Consider the following 17327-nt stretch of genomic DNA (forward strand, 5'->3'; position numbering starts at 1 on the left):
CTATAGCTGTGCCCAGTTCATTTATTTGGGCTAGTGAATACCTCCCACTGTGGTGTTCTGTAGCCTCCAACACACCTCCTGCCCTAGAACGACAACACTGTTCTTTATGAACACAATACAGTAAGGCCCCTTTCACACTGGGGCTGGAGGTGCAGTGGCGGTATAGCGCCGCTAAAAATAGCGGCGCTATACCTTCGGAATTGCCACGGGATTCGGCCACTAGCGGTGCGGTATTAACCCCCGCTAGTGGCCGATAAAGGGTTAATACCGCCCGCAATGCGCCTCTGCAGAGGCTCATTTCGGGCGGTATTACCGCGGTTTCCCATTGTTTTAAATGGGAAGGAGCGGTATACACGCCGCTCCTCTCACTGCTCCAAAGATGCTGCTTGCGCATCGTCTCAGTGTGAAAGCCCTCCGGCTTTCACATTGAGGTTGCTGGGCAGGAGTTTTTCAGGCGGTATAGCAGCGCTATTTTTAGCGATGTACCGCCTGAAAAACTCTTCAGTGTGAAAGGAGCCTTATGCCGCATACACACCATCACTTTATGTGATGAAAAAAAACGACACTTTCTGTGAAGTAAAAAATGACGTTTTTGAAACTTCAATTTTCAAAGACGAAGTTGCCTACACACCATCGTTTTTCTCACAATGTTCTTGCAAAGTGAGGTTACGTTCCACCACGTTTTACCATTGAAGCTTGCTGCATAAGTAGCTTCTGGGCATGCGTGGATGAAAAAACGTCTTAGAAAACGACTTTTTTTGCTACACACGGTCAATTTCTGTGAAGTAAAAAGTGCACTTTTGAAAAACGACACATAAAATTGAAGCATGCTTCAATTTTTTTTTGGTCGTTTTTTACAAGACATAAAACGACGTTTTCCCCCACACACAGTCAATTAAAGTGACGTTTTTAAAAACGTAATTTTTTTCATCACATAAAGTGATGGTGTGTACGCGGCATTAGTGTCACCCTAAGCTTGTAAAAAAGAGATTTTTAATACAGCTTACCTGTAAAATCTTTTTCTTGGAGTACATCACGGGACACAGAGCGGCATTCATTACTATATGGGTTATATGGAGTACCTTCAGGTGTAGACACTGGCAATCTTCAAACAGGAAATGCCCCTCCCTATATAACCCCCTCCCATAGGAGGAGTACCTCAGTTTTGTAGCAAGCAGTATGCCTCCCAAAATGGTCCTCAAAAGAGGGGTGGGAGCTCTGTGTCCCGTGATGTACTCCAAGAAAAAGATTTTACAGGTAAGCTGTATTAAAAATCTCTTTTTCTTTATCGTTACATCACGGGACACAGAGCGGCATTCATTACTATATGGGATGTCCCAAAGCAATGCTTACAATGAGGGGAGGGAGAACATCTCCAAGACAAAAGGATTTAATTTAGAGATATACTCAAATCATAATAAATCCAACTTATTTGAGAAAAATAATCTTAAATTTTAAATTTAACTCAAAAAAAGAGGAGCCCCCGGAATCCGAGGGTCTCAAACTGCAGCCTGCAGCACTGCCTGCCCGAAGGCAGTATCAGTATTCCTTCTTACGTCCAACTTGTAGAATTTTGTAAATGTGTGGACAGAAGACCAGGTTGCCGCCTTGCAAACTTGAGCCATAGAGATCTGGTGGTGCGCTGCCCAGGAGGCGCCCATGGCTCTAGTAGAATGAGCCCTTAATGATACTGGAGGAGGCAACCCTTTCAAGCCGTAGGCCTGAGTGATCAATTGCTTAATCCACCTAGAAATGGTGGACTTTGCAGCTGCCTGCCCCTTCTTGGGCCCATCCGGTAGAATAAACAGCACATCTGTTTTCCGGATCTTCTCTGTAGCTTTAAGATAGGCCTTCATGGCCCTGACAATATCCAAGGTATGCAGCAACCCTTCCTTTCTGGAAGTAGGTTTAGGGAAGAAGGATGGTAATACCAAATCCTGGTTCAAATGAAAACTGGATATGACCTTCGGTAAGAAGGAAGGATGAGGGCGGAGAACGACCTTGTCCTTATGAAATATAAGATATGGTTCCTTACAGGATAAGGCTGCCAGTTCCGAAACTCTTCTTGCGGAAACTATGGCAACCAAAAACACCAACTTCCTTGTCAGTAGAACCAAAGGAACTTCAGCCAACGGCTCAAACGGTTGTTTCTGTAAACTCGACAGAACAAGATTTAAATCCCACGGACAAAGCGGGGATTTAACTGGAGGTTTAATACGTAAGACCCCTTGAAGGAAGGTCTTAACCAGCGAGTGGGTGGCCAGTGGCCGCTGAAACCACACTGACAGGGCAGAAATCTGTCCTTTGATTGTGCTTAATGCCAATCCTTTATCCACTCCTAGCTGGAGAAAACTTAAAACTCTATCTATGGTGAACTTGCGAGGAAGCCATAGCTTGGACTCGCACCAGCCTATATAGGCCTTCCAGACCCTGTGATAAATCACCCTAGAGACCGGTTTCCTGGCTCTGATTAGGGTAGAGATTACTTTCTGAGACAGACCTCTACCCCTGAGAATCAAGGATTCAGCTTCCAGGCCGTCAAATTTAGATGCCGTAAGGCAGGGTGGAGGATCGGACCTTGCGATAGCAGGTCTGGCCTTAGAGGCAGAGTCCAAGGGTTTCCCACTACCATCCTTAGGATTAGTGAGTACCAAGCCCTTCTGGGCCATGCTGGAGCTACCAGGATAACTGGTATGTGCTCCACCCGGATCCTGCGCAGCAGGCGGGGTAGTAACTGGAGCGGGGGAAACGCATAAAGAAGCTTGAACTGATGCCAAGGGCAAACCAGAGCATCGGTTCCGCAGGCCATCGGATCCCTTGAGCGGGACATGAACCTGTCTAGCTTCTTGTTGAGTCTCGATGCCATGATATCCACGTCCGGCACTCCCCATCTTTGGCAGAGTGCTTGAAAGACTTGTGGATGCAGAGACCATTCCCCCGGCCATAGAGTCTGGCGGCTTAAGAAGTCCGCCTGAAAGTTGTCCACTCCGGGAATGAATACTGCCGATATGCAGGGCACATGAGCCTCTGCCCATAAGAGAATCAAGCTCACTTCTCTCTGAGCGGCCTGACTCCTGGTCCCCCCTTGGTGATTTATGTATGCCACTGCCGTGGCATTGTCTGATTGAATTCTCACCGGGAGCCCCTGCAATTTCGACGTCCAAGCCCTGAGGGCTAGTCGAACAGCTCTGAGCTCCAAGATGTTGATGGGTAAAAGCTTCTCTGGCTTTGCCCAAATACCTTGGCGAGTGGAACCATCCACAATCGCTCCCCAGCCCGTCAGGCTGGCGTCTGTGGTCACTATCTTCCAAGCCACTGGGCTGAAAGATTTTCCCTTCAGTAGATTCTGAGGGTCTAACCACCAACACAGACTTTGCCGGACTCTTGATGAGAGAGGCAACGGGATATCCAAGGCCTGTGGCCTTCTGCTCCATGCTGACAGGATGGCTGCCTGCAGGATGCGAGTGTGGCTCTGGGCGTATGGCACCGCCTCGAAAGTAGCCACCATCTTGCATAGTAATCTCATACATAGGCGAATAGTCGGTTCTTTCTTGCTTAGAACCAGTAGGATTAATTCCTTGATGGCTTTGACCTTCCTCAGAGGTAGGAACACCCCTTGTTGTTCCGTGTCTAATCTCATGCCGAGATATTCCAACTGCCTTGTGGGCTGGAATGTTGACTTTTCTTGATTTAGGACCCAGCCGAACCTCTCGAGGTATTGGACCGTGAGGGCCACTGCTCGTTCCAAGCCGGGAGATGAGTGGTCTATGACTAGGAGGTCGTCCAGGTATGCTAGGATCGTGACCCCTTGGATCCTTAGCTTGGCTAGGATTGGAGCTAGAACCTTCGTGAACACCCGGGGGGCCGTAGCCAACCCGAAGGGAAGCGCCACGAATTGGAAATGACGCGAAGCCACCATAAAGCGTAGATATCTTTGATGTGGCTGATAAATTGGAACATGAAGGTAGGCATCCTTTATGTCTATGGACGCCATGAAGTCGTCTTTTTGGAGTGTGGCAGCTGCTGACCGCACGGATTCCATCCGAAATGAGCGGACTTTTAAGTATGCATTTACCATCTTTAGGTCCAAAATTGGCCTGACATCTCCATTGGGCTTTAGGATGATGAATAGGTTGGAGTAGAAACCCAGCCCCTGTTCCAGGACTGGTACCTCTACTATTACTTCCTGGGAAAGTAGATGATCTAGAGCCGACCTTAATGCGGCTCCTTTCTCCAGATCGTTTGGAATCCTCGACTCCTGGAAATGAGGAGGAGGAAACCTTAGGAATTCTAGCTTGTAGCCTGTGGCCACGGAAGACCGTACCCACTCGTCGGGAATGCTGGCTTCCCAAATCTCCGAAAAGAGTCGCAGCCTTCCCCCCACCTTCGTGGGTGGGGGCGCCCCTTCATGAGGTAGACTTGGGGGCTGGTTTTGCTGGCTTGCGAAACCACTGCCTCTTGCCCCTAACAGCCTGTCCTCGTGATCTGCTGTTGAAGCCGAAGTTTGTTCTTGCAGGAGGCCGTCGATACTGCTTGGCATTAGAGGGCCCCTGCCCAGGGGAGGACTGTCGTTTAAACGCAGGTCCCTGAACCCTCTTCTTAGTTGGCAAGAGAGTACTCTTGCCGCTTGAAATGGTCTGAATGTATTTATCTAAGTCCTCTCCGAAGAGCCGTCCTCCATGGAAGGGAAACCCTGCCAGGAGCTTCTTGCATGGGGGCTCAGCCTCCCAGCTTTTTAACCATAAGAGTCTTCTCATATGGATAAGGGATAATGATAAACGTGACGCTTGTTGGATAGAATCCTTGATTGCGTCTACCGTAAAACATATGGCCTTAGGGACATCCGAAAATTCTTCTGCCTGCTCGGCAGGAATAAGTTCAAGCATTTGCTTAAATTGATCCGATAAAGCTTGAGCGACTCCAATCGCAGCCACGGCTGGCTGTACTACTGCCCCTGCAGAAGTGAAGGAGTTCTTAAGTAGGGCTTCCAAGCGTCTATCAACTGGATCTTTGAAAACCTGTACGTTTTCTACAGGACATGTTAACGATTTGTTAACACATGATATGGCTGCGTCTACTGCAGGAGAAGCCCATCTCTTGGAAAACTTTTCTTCCATAGGATATAAGACAGAAAATTTCTTAGGTGGAAAGAAAACCTTGTCTGGTTTGTTCCACTCTTGGAACAAGACTTCCTCCAATAGAGGATGGATCGGAAACACAGCACTGCTTTGAGGCGCCCTCAGTGAGCCCAAAGCTGAAACCGTGGATACCTGGAGATCTGGTACAGGCAGGTTGAATGCCTTATGGACCAAGTCCGTCAAGCCCTGAATCCACCAGCTCTCCCTCAGGGAGACTGCCCCAGACTCCTCTGCATCCGGATCTTCGATCCCTGAACCTACTTGGTCTCTGTCCAAGAGGTCCAATTCCCCAGAGGAAAGGACCTCCTCTTCCGAGGGTCCGCGCACGGGTGACGGAGATCTATTCCGCTTACTACCCCGCATGGCTGCGGCTATCATTTCTCCCATGCTTTTCCGCATCTCATTTAAAGAGGCGAGTAACACCTCCTCCGTGACCACCTTAGGGTTGGGTTGACTCGCGTCAGCTCTAGCCCCAGACCCCGATGGCCCAAAGGCTCCCTGTGGGGAAAGCAGCGGCATAGCTCTATCCGAGACCTCAGATTCTGCGGGGGAATCCCCACCTTTTGTACCCTCTGCTCTTGATGCCATGGTACAATACCGAGGTACACCTGCTACTTATTGGTACCTGGGACTTATAATAGTTAAATGCCCAAACACCTGTTTGGGGAATAAAAAATGTTTCCTCTACCCTAGATGACACTTTTTTTTTTTTTTTTTTTTTCCAAAGAAAAACTTTTCTTCTTTTTTTCTTTTTTTTTTTCAATCTAGGCAAGAAAAAACATTCTATCCCCCTGAGTAGTATTGCCAAAGAAAAGACTATGAGATGGAAAAGAAAACCAGCCTATTCCTAGGCTAAACCACAATCTTCTGAAGACTGTAGTATTCTTTCTGGCCACTGTGTGTCCTCAGCGCCCCGTGCTTCACTCCAGTCCTTCCTCCCTTAAGCCAGAGAAATGAATGAGCTGTGGCATCTAAGGAAGGGCCGCCCCTTCCTTTAAACCACTGACCCGCCCTTCCCCCCCAGCTAAAACGGCGCCAAATGCGTCTATAACACGTGCACGCGCACCGCGCCCGCCGACGGGGGGGGGGGGGTTGGGAGGAAGGGCCTCTCTGTTCCTGCAGCCGCAGGCCTGGAACACACGAGGAGGTCAGCGTTTTGCCTGCCTTGCAGGCATGAGGGAGAGGACTGGATAGAGCATCGCCTGGAGGCTTGCAGGTAAGCATAGCTCTCTGACACACACATACACTTGTACATAAAAGGCCCCACTCACAGCTTTTGCAACACTACCAGGGAGGTCACTTTTTATGGGGAAATATAACATATAGAGCCATCCTATCTTCATGATATGTGACTGGTTTGCCAGATGCAATGCATAACCTTAGGCATGTCCCCTGTGACCTCCCAGAAAAAACTTGCTAAGAGCCAAGCCCCGCAGGTTTTTTCCCCTTACTTACCTGCTCCATGCCGCAGGACTTTGCCAAGCAAGAGGTCCAATCTTCCCCCATCTCCGTGGGGATGTCTAGACCTTCAGGCCCTGGGAACCTTCTTCTTCCATGAAGGATCCACTGTCCTGGGCCCATACAGCACCCTGGCAAACAGAAAACATTAGGCGCCCCAAAGGTTTTCTAAGTTCTGGGCCCAGGGTCCAGCTCTCTTAAAAAGAAAGCATTATGGGCTATACCCCAAGGGTTTGGGGTCCGGTTACTGACCACTTTAGCGCGCAGGCTTTTTTGGACAGAACCGGTAGCTCACCTAATCCCAAGGATGCGGAGGCAAGCTAAACCATGACTAACACCTAAGACACTGGCGTAAAAACTGAGGTACTCCTCCTATGGGAGGGGGTTATATAGGGAGGGGCATTTCCTGTTTGAAGATTGCCAGTGTCTACACCTGAAGGTACTCCATATAACCCATATAGTAATGAATGCCGCTCTGTGTCCCGTGATGTAACGATAAAGAAACAAATGTAACCACTACACCTAAGTATTGGTAATATACTGTATGTTCATCTTTTATTCTGGAGTTTAGGCTACAAAAAACACTTTTCAAGTGTTGCTGACATTTGTGACCGGACTGCATGGGAAGAGGCTCCTTGTCTTTATCTGTATAACTCACATATGTTGGATACATGTTCTTTGGATGCATGAGGTCATAGCACTGATATCATTTTGCTGGCCCCACTATTAAGATTTGGGCTTTTGTTTCTCTCCCTCTCCCATTTCATACAATGATCTGTAAAAATTATGACTATTTGCACCTGTGAGGAAATTTCAAGTGCTGGATATTGTTTGGACCTTTTTTACTTTGCGTTATTCTGGTTTGGTATTTCCTATTATCCTGTGTTGGTTTTGTTTGGTATTTCCTATTCTATGTTGGTTTGTTTTTTACCAAGCTATTTTGGCAGTGGTTTTAACATAATATGTAATAACATGTATATTTTTATATGTATTTTGTTTGTGCTCCTTGTTATGCCAGTAAAGTCCAATCCTTTTTTTCTTATTTTCTACAGCCATGGCCAAGTTTTGAGAATGACACAAATATAATTTTTCACAAAGTCTGCTGCTTCAGTGTTTTTAGATCTTTTTATCAGATGTTCAGTGTCAAAGGCTTTTATTGCAGAGTTAATATTTGCTGTGTTAACCCTTCTTTTTCGAGACCTCCTGCAATTCTCCCCGGCATGCTGTTAATCAACTTCTGGGCCAAATCCCGACTGAAGGCTGCCCCATTATTGCATAATCAATGCTTGGAGTTTGTCAGAATTTTTTTTTTTTTTTTTTAATTGGTCACCTGCCTATTGAGGATTGACTACAAGCTCTCAATGGTATTAAGGTCTGGGGAGTATCCTCGCCATGGACCCAGAATGTCGATTGCTTTGTTCCCCAAGCCACTTGGTTATCGCCTTATGGCAAGGTGCTCCATCATGCTGGAAAAGGCATTGTTCGTCACCAAACTGTTCTTGGATGGTTGGGAGAAGTTGCTCTCAGAGGAAGCTTTTGTACTATTCTTTATTAACCACTTAAGGACCGCCGCACGACGATATACGTCGGCAGAATGACACGGCTGGGCACATGGACGTATATATATGGCCCCATTTAAGAGCCCAGCTGTGGGTTTGTGAGCGCGCTGCAGCGGGGCGAGCACGACGCGGTCCGAAGCTCCGTGACCACGCCCGCGGGACCCGATCGCTGCGGGTGTCCCGCGATCGATCGGGTCACAGGAGCTGAAGAACGGGGAGAGGCGTGTGTAAACAAACCTTCCCCGTTCTTCTCTGTGGCAATGTCAGTGATTGTCTGTTCCCTGATTATAGGGAACGACGATCACTGATGTCACACGTCCAGCCCCGCCCCCTACAGTTAGAAACATACATGAGGTCACACGTAAACCCTACAGCGCCCCCTAGTGGTTAACCCATTCACTGCAATTGTCATTTTCACAGTAATCCGTGCATTTTTATAGCACTTTTCGCTGTGAAAATGACAATGGTCCCAAAAATGTGTCAAATGTGTCCGCCACAATGTTGTAGTTACAAAGAAAAAAAAACACTGATCACCGCCATTAGTAGTAAAAAAAGAAATGAATAAAAATGCCATAAAACTATCCCCTATTTTGTAAACGCTATAAATTGTGCACAAACCAATCGATAAATGCTTATTGCGATTTCTTTTATTTATTTTTTTACCAAAAATAGGTAGAAGAATACCTATCGGCCTAAACTGAGGAAATTTTTTTTTTGATCTTTTGTGGGGATATTTATTATAGCAAAAAGTAAAAAATATTGATTTTTTTTCAAAATTGTCTCTCTATTTTTGTTTATAGCGCAAAAAATAAAAACCGCAGAGGTGATCAAATACCACCAAAAGAAAGCTCTATTTGTGGGGAAAAAAAGGACGCCAATTTTGTTTGTGAGCCACGTCGCACGACCTCGCAATTGCCAGTTAAAGCGAAGCAGGGCCGAATCGCAAAAAGGGGCAAGGTCCTTTTAACCTGGGTCTTAACCGGTTAATGGCTGTGTTCTTAGGCACAATTCTGAGTGAGCCCACTACCTTGGCTGAGAAGCAACCCCCAAACATGAATGGGGTACTTGAGGACTGAGGTTGAGAACCACTGCCCTATACAATCGAAAGGGGTTTCATCAGAGAAAATGACTTTACCCCACTCCTCAGCAGTTCAATCCCTGTACCTTTTGCAGAATATCCATCTGTCCTTGTTGTTTTTCCTGGCGAGAAGTTGCTTCTTGGCTGCCCTTCTTGACACCAGGCCATCCTCTTCACCTCACTGTGCATACAGATGCACTCACACCTTCCTGCTGCCATTCCTGAGCAAGCTCTGCACTGGTGGTGCCCCGATCCCACAGCTGACAAGCCTTCTTCACAACAATTGAACCTCTCTCCTTGAAGGTCTTGATGATCTGATAAATGGTTTATTTAGGTGCAATCTTAGTAGCAGCAATATCTTTGCCTGTGAATCCTTTTTTGTGCAAAGCAATGATGACTGCACGTTTCCTTGCAGGTAACCATGGTTAACAGAAAAAGAACAATGATTTCAAGCACCACCCTCCTTTTAAAGCTTCCAGTCTTGTTCTAACGCATTCTGCATTAGAGTGATTTCCAGCCTTGTTATCAACACTGACACCTGTGTTAACGAGGGAAGCACTGACATGTCAGCTGGTCATTTTGTGGCAGGTCTGAAATGTAGTGGATTTTTTTTTTTATGGGATCAAGTTAATTTTCATGGCAAAGGAGGACTTTGCAATTAATTGCAATGTATCTGATCACTCTTCATAACATTTTGGAGTATATGCAAATTGCCATCCTAAAAACTTAAGCAGCAGACTTTGTGAAAATGTAATATTTGCGTCACTCAAAACTTTTGGCAACAGGTGTAGTTGTATTTGCCACACCATTTGGGTGTGGCAATGAGTGCTTTTATTATACAAGATTTTTTTCCCCCTGTATATTCACCTGCACATTTGAATTCTGTTAATATCTAAAAAAAAAAACTTTTTTTCTTCAGAATCGAATGGAAGAAAGCAAAGCTCTGTTCAGGACCATCATAACTTACCCTTGGTTTCTGAATTCTTCTGTTATCCTGTTCTTGAATAAGAAGGATCTGTTGGAGGAAAAAATCCAGTTCTCTCACCTAATTGACTACTTCCCAGAGTTCACTGGTAAGCATCGGTTACACTGTTGCAAAGGCATGAAGAAAACCATAAAAAGTCTGCTCGGATAAGGAATTTGTTGAGCATAGGGACTTTTTTCTGTAGCATTTCAGCATCATGAAATCTGACTTTAATCAGATAGTGTTGTGGATCCCCACTGGATTGGTAGAATCCTCAATAGTCTGGTATAGATATTCAAAGTTGAAGCACATAGACCAAGCATATGAATGTGCCCAGTTGCCGAAATTAATTAGGGAGACTCGGCCTACCCATTGATTGCTTATTTTTATTCTGACACCTGCCCCTGGTAGGTTGGCTAGCTAGCTAAATCTCCAGAGAGGATGGTATGCTCAGTGGTTTGAGTGATCCTGTAAGAAGGAATTTCACAATGTCCATAAATACAGTACCAGCCTTTCTTGAAGCCCAATGGTGCATCACTTACACACATTGGAGTCTGAGAAGGAAACTGCACCCAGAACAGTGTAAAACTTGACTGGGTGCTCTGGCTGCAAGATATTCTATATAAAAGGTAAATTTAAGCTGGGTACACTGGCTACTGTAGAATAGACAGCTGTACACATGGACCAACTTTTTAGGCCATGTTTACTGGGCTTTGAAGTTTGCTGGATAGTATCCACAGTTCCTAAATTATGTACATGCTTAAAGTTGCTCTGCTCTTTCATATAAAGTGCATGTATCCTGCCACCCAGACCTAAAGTAAATCACCTTCACCCATCTCAGATGCGTACTCAGAATTGTAGCCTGCAACAGTGTTAACATTCCGGGGCCAAAACCATTGGCCTGTGTCCGAAGTGTGTACTACAATATTCAGTTTGGTTTGCATTTAAATATATCAAAAGAATTCCCAATATTCCACCCATTTCTACAGAGCTGTGTACATATCACTTTAAGACTGAAATAATGAGGCCCTATGCACACATGCTGCTTTAACCAGCGTCAGATTTTTTTGTTGCAGCTTAAACACCTCTCCATGTTTAACGGGTTTGTTCAGTAAAGGCACGAGAAATTAAACCTGGTTTGAGTTAAGCCCAAGGGGTTCACAATTTTTTTTTGTTGCCACTTTGTCATTCTCCTATTAACATGTTCCTTGTGTTGCTTATCCCTCCCTATCTCTAAGCTCTGCTGTACAGAAACTGCACGCAACTGGGATAGCAAGCTAAATGTCATTGTATTGCGTAGTGGGGGTAGTAGACATTTATATCGCTGTATGAGTATATTTCTAATGGATTCTGTGTTTGTCAAAAAGGTCCTAAACAAGATGCCAAAACGGCTCGGGATTTCATTCTGAAACTCTACCAGGACCAGAACCCTGACAAAGAGAAGGTCATCTATTCTCACTTCACCTGCGCTACAGACACTGAGAATATTCGCTTTGTCTTCGCTGCTGTTAAAGACACTATCCTACAACTAAACCTTAGGGAGTTCAATCTAGTGTAAACTGGACAATGCAGTCTGTGGATCTTTTAATTATTCTGTACCAATGACTTGTCCCCTTGGAGGCAAGATGGTATAGTTCTCTACCAACTGTACTGTGTTCTAATTTTTAGGAATATCTCTGGTGAAAATGTAATCGGCAAGAGAAAATATTAATTTCCCCCCACACGTTTACTGTTTTTTTTTTATGTGGTTCATATACCTTTAAATGCGGTTTTGCTTTTTTCCTCCCTATGGTTTTTAGCTTATTTTATCCAATGTTTGTACAAAAACATATTTAAAAAAAAAATCAGACTGAAAAATGAAACGTAAATAGATGAACATTTGTTTTATTTCCCCCAAAACCATGTTGTGTTTTAGTTTGTAACCAGCATTGCCTTAGCTATTTCAAAGCAACACAACATTTTTTTAATAGAAAATCTTACCTTTTTTTAAATAGACCCAGGTGTTTGACATTATAATTGTAGAATGTATGTTTTCTTTCTGAAGGATGTGGGTGGACCCGTTTGTTATTTAATAGAGCCATTAACAGAAATACTAGATTATCTATTGAGAAGAATGTTAATCAAGGAACTTTTACAATGTAATACCAAAGACAGACATTGTAATGATATTTGTAAATATGTATCTCTTTATAAATATGTATGTGTATATATCTGTATAAGCATATATACATATATTTTTGTTTTCTTCCAGTGAGGCAGTTTGAATATGAAGAAAAATACAATTTAAAAATCTTAGGACACTAAAGGACCTTGGCATGCTGTATATGTTCTGCATTTGATTTTAAAACTGGCTGCTTTATTAGCAATGCGGATGCTATCTAGCCTCCACAATAAAGTGCTTTTTTTAATTTTCATGTTTTTTTTTTTTTTTTTTTTTAGATTATGTTTCAAAAAGCATACATTTTGCAAATGGTAAACTTTATCCATTTGTATTCTTGATGGGGGATTTTTGAAAAAAAATTCAAATACCCCCCTTTTTTTGCCTAGCTGGTAGCTGTTTTTCTTCTTAAACATGTATCTATGCAGCCTCTAAGCAATCTTACACACCCAAATGATCAACCTTTTGTTTTTATGTATAAAATTCAGATTTCGTAATTTCAAGTTTTGTAAGTTATTTTTCTTAAATTGCACTATCACTCATGACTTCTCTTACAAAGCCAACATTTTGTAAAAGCGATTCACAATGAAAGCCTTATAGGAAAACATGGTGATGTCAGTGCAGAATTTCTGTGAGCATCATCAGATAACCAGACGCAGCAATGTGTATGATTATTTTACTTTTAAGTGTATTTTTGATACTGATTATTTCATGTTAAACTGCTAAATGGATCAACATTATTTGAGTTTTGATTTTAAATCTGATGTTTTGTTAGCCTTTGTCAAGATTATATTTTCTGTTTTTAAATGTAGTGGTATTCAGAATATGTTAAACATTTGTATATATAGAATGTGTCCTTGGCAAGTAATGTTGGTTGTTTGATAACACAATAAGATCTGCTTGTACAGGAAATGGTACTTTTATTTCCTGATTATGTTTTGGATAGTCTTCCCCGAACTAAAGAATAGTAGTGGAGGCAGGCCTGTATTATGAATGATGTTACCCTAAGAAGTAGTAAAGAGGCACAGAGGAGAAGCTCATGCAGCAGTTCTTGGCTTGCATTTTATTTTTAAACAAATTCCAAATTTGCATCTGTTTTTAAAACCTGTTATTTTGTGGTGTCATCCACTTCTGGGCTCTATCAGCCCACTCTGGAAAGCAGGATCTGATTCGAGGGCGGTCTGTGTTCTTGGTCCTTACAGGTCAACCTCAATATGAAATCTATGCAAAGCAACCAGAATTGTGATTTTTAAACCGAACAATTGTTGGGAAGTTAAGAGATTGTGTATGAGGATACTAATGGTTTTTAGGCCCTTAATGTATGCCACACTGAACTTGGTGCAGCTCCACCTTATATAAGATATGGCAACGACTCTACGTCATTTCACTGCCAGTGTTTGCTGGCTTAATGCAGGGAATCCTTTTTACACTCTCCAACTGTATTGTTTTTTTTGCGTTTACAATTTCAATAAAGATATTAAAACTTCTGGACTCTTAATGTATAATTGTAGACTAAAACTACAGTCACCCTTTGTCTGATTCCTTCAACCTTGCGGAAGTTATTATATATCAACGTAAGATCCTGAACTGCATACGAAATTAAAGTGATTGTAAACCCTCACCATGCAAAACAACCCAATCGGTTAAAAAAATTAAAGCCAAAACATTTGTGTCTAGACAAAAAAAAACATTATAAATAAACATATTTTTTTTCCGTTCATGGACGGACACAGCAGTAATCTTGACAAAGTGTGTATTGGCCTTCATTCAGGAGTTGACTAGGCAGAAACTTGTAGAAAGTGTTAAACACACCATACAATACCGCCCAGGGGGCGGTCTCTCTGGGAATAACCCCTCTCTGCAGCTCAGTTTTTTTCTGCCTAGCAAAGTAGAAAGACATGGCTCCCTTCGGGCTCATAGGCCTGGAAGTTTATTTCGAAGTTGAATCCTATTTTTTTATTTTTGTTGTTCCTGTGATCAACTGCCGTCTGGGTGACAGGCTGGATCCCAGATCCTTGTCTCCCCAGTTTTCAACCATCGAACGTGTGCCGACCTCAGCTACGCACTGGGTCGTCCACGACATACCCGTCGCTCTACGGGTGGCCAGTGAGCTGCACGCATATGACCGGTCTATAGGGCCGAGTCACCGCATACCGGGCCAACAGTCACCTCCATAACCGCGCGGAAGATGGTCTGTCTGGGATGCTTTCAGCATAATCCATGCAGAAAGGGTAAGTAATAATCCCCTGCTGGACATTCCTGGGGAGGTTGAGTAGGGGGTTCCATCCATCCTTTCCTCCCTCCCTGGGAGCTATGCTGGCTGCTGGGGGTTCACCTTGGGGGGGGGGGGGGCAGGGGGCTCCATCTGCTCTGGCTAAAGTGTTGGTCTGCGGGCCAATCTTCCAAGAAGGCCCTGATGGATTTGCCCTTTAAGGGCGACAGACTTTTTGGAGCATCTCTGGATGACATTATTAAAGATGCCACAGGGTGTAAGAGTACTCTGCTCCCACAATCTAAAAAGGTTAAGGAGCCACGCCGTATGCAAGGGCCCTCCTTTACCACGCACAAGCGTTTTTTCCGTCCGCCCAGCGCAGCAAGTAAACGATCCCAGGCCGATAAAGCGCCTGCTGAGGGACCAAAGTGTCCCTGGTTTCGCAAGCCTTCAAGCAAATCTACATCCGCATGAAGGTCTGCCCCCCTCTCTCGGGTGGGGGGACGTCTTCGCAACCCAGTGGACATCTCAGATCTCTGACGGGTGGGTTTGCGAAGTAGTTTCCTCAGGGTACAAGATAGTTTCTCTCTTGCCCACCGAACAGATTTTTTTCCCCTCCAACTTCCAGCTTCAGCTGACCCGTCGGGGAGCCCTATATGGGGCGGTTCAAGACCTACTGATACGCGGGGTGATCATCCCTGTCCCAGTATAGGAACAGTTTCAGGGTTTTTACTCAAATCTGTTCGTAGTACCAAAGAAGGTGGGGGTTAGTCCAATCCTGGATCTCAGGGCCCTCAATTGTTTTGTGAAGACACAAAGATTCAGGATAGAGTCTGTTCGCTCTGTTGTCGCTGCCCTTCCATCCGGAGGATTTTCTGGCATCCTTGGACATCAAGGATGCATACTTGCATGTCCCCATATGCGGCAAGCATCAGAAATGTCTGCGATTTGCGGTCAGGGAAGACCACTAGCAATTTGTGGCTCTTCCCTTTGGCCTGGCATCGGCACCAAGGTGCTCACCCCGATTCTGGCCCTACTAAGACAGCCTGGCCTCGCTATCGTGGGCTACTTGCACGATCTTCTGCGGGCCACTTCAAGCTCAGAATTAGAGGTGAGTGTGTCTATAACCTGTCAGACCCTCCGAGACTTTGGTTGGGTGCTGAACACTCAAAAGTCAGTATTGGTGCCGACTCAACGCCTAGGGTATCTGGGGTTGATTCCTCGGAGGCAAAGGTTTTTCTCCCTGGGAAAAAATTGCAGACCCTTTGGGCTGTGGTGCGGCAGCTGACAGCCCAAAGATGGTTGTCACTCCGCTTTTGCATGCGAGTCCTGGGTCTCATGGTATCCTCCTTTTGAGGCGGTACCGTATGCTCAATTTCACACTCGAGTGTTGCAGAAGGAAATTCTGTCCAGATGGGACAGGTGCCCATCGTCCCTGGATTGTCAAATCCGGGTGAGCCACCTAATATCAGGACCTCCCTGGTTTGGTGGCTAACATCACTGGCACTTCTGTCCGGGAAATCTGTCCTTCCTTTTTCACTGGATGGTGATCACGACGGACACCAGCCTTGCCAGTTGGGGGGGTGGTCTGGGGTGTTCAGTTGGCCCAGGGACGATGGACTCTGGAGGAATCACACCTGCCAATCAATGTCCTGGAACTTCAGGCAAATCTGGCTTTGCCTCTCCACGTGGTCTCAGGCTACAGGGCGCCCAGTCGGACATCAGGGAGGGACAAGAAGCTCAGCTGCAGTGTTGGAGGTCGCTCGCATCCTGAGATGGGCAGAAAGGAGCGTACCGGCCCTGTCGGCCGTATACATTCCGGGCATGGAAAACTGGCAGACTAACTACCTGAGTCACCAGATGCTGGACCAAGGAGAATGGTCTCTGCACCCGGATGTTTTAGCACCTTTACCAAAGATGGGGCGAGCCGGACGTAGATCTCCTGGCTTCTCCACTCAATTAGAAGGTATTGAGGTTTGTGGCCAGGTCGAAGGACCCATAGGCAGACGCGACAGATGTGTTGGTGGCACCGTGGAGTCAGTATCTGCTAATCTATGCCCTCCCAGCTCCCCTGAAGCTCTTTCCTCCTCTGCTTCGCTGATTGGATTCCAATTATTCTAATTGCTCCGGATTGTCCTTGGTACGCTGACCTAGTGCGTCTAGTAGCAGACGTCCCTTGGCGTCTATCGCTGAGAGAGGACCTGCTGTTGCAAGGTCCCATACTTCATCCTGCTTTACAGTCGCTGGCTTTAACGGCATGGCTATTGAAAGCCAGGTGCTAAGAGACCGGGGCCTGTCGGATTCAGTGATTTCTACCATGAGGAGGGCTCGGAAATTATCCTCTAGGAAGATTTACCATCACACTTGGAAGGCCTACATATCCATTTGTGAGGAAATGAGGTGGAATCCGCGTACTTATTCAGTTTCCAGAGTCCTGCTGTTCTTACAGCGGGGGGTGGACCAAAGGCTTGCCTTAAGTATGTTTAACCCTCCTGGCGGTGTTCCCGAGTCTGACTCGGGGTTAGATTTCTGTGCTGCGATCGGTAACCCCGAGTCAGACTCGGGCTTGCCTCGCAGCATCCACAGACAGTGTTTACTTACCTTGCCCTGGATCCAGCAATGCCACCGCGCTGTTTGAGCGAGCGGGTGCTCGCTCGATTCACACAGCGTCCTCCTGTGCCGCCGATCTCCGTTCCCTGCGACGTTACGTCGCACGGGAGCAGAGAACGGCGCCAAATTAAAAAACGTAAACAAACACAA

At 45.4% G+C, this 17327-nt stretch overlaps 1 protein-coding gene across 1 annotated transcript in view; it reads left to right on the forward strand.

Moving 5' to 3' along the window:
- The window catches only part of LOC120942907 (guanine nucleotide-binding protein subunit alpha-14), a 152586-nt gene extending 138740 nt beyond the window's left edge, over positions 1-13846 (forward strand). The window contains exons 6-7 of the mRNA XM_040355861.1: positions 10153-10306; positions 11565-13846. Coding sequence (XP_040211795.1) covers positions 10153-10306; positions 11565-11755 — 345 coding nt within the window. The 3' untranslated portion in view covers positions 11756-13846. The remainder of the gene's footprint in view (positions 1-10152; positions 10307-11564) is intronic.
- Positions 13847-17327: the final 3481 nt, after the last annotated feature.

This window comes from Rana temporaria, chromosome 1 (genome assembly GCF_905171775.1).
Source record: "Rana temporaria chromosome 1, aRanTem1.1, whole genome shotgun sequence".
Taxonomy (NCBI): domain Eukaryota; kingdom Metazoa; phylum Chordata; class Amphibia; order Anura; family Ranidae; genus Rana; species Rana temporaria.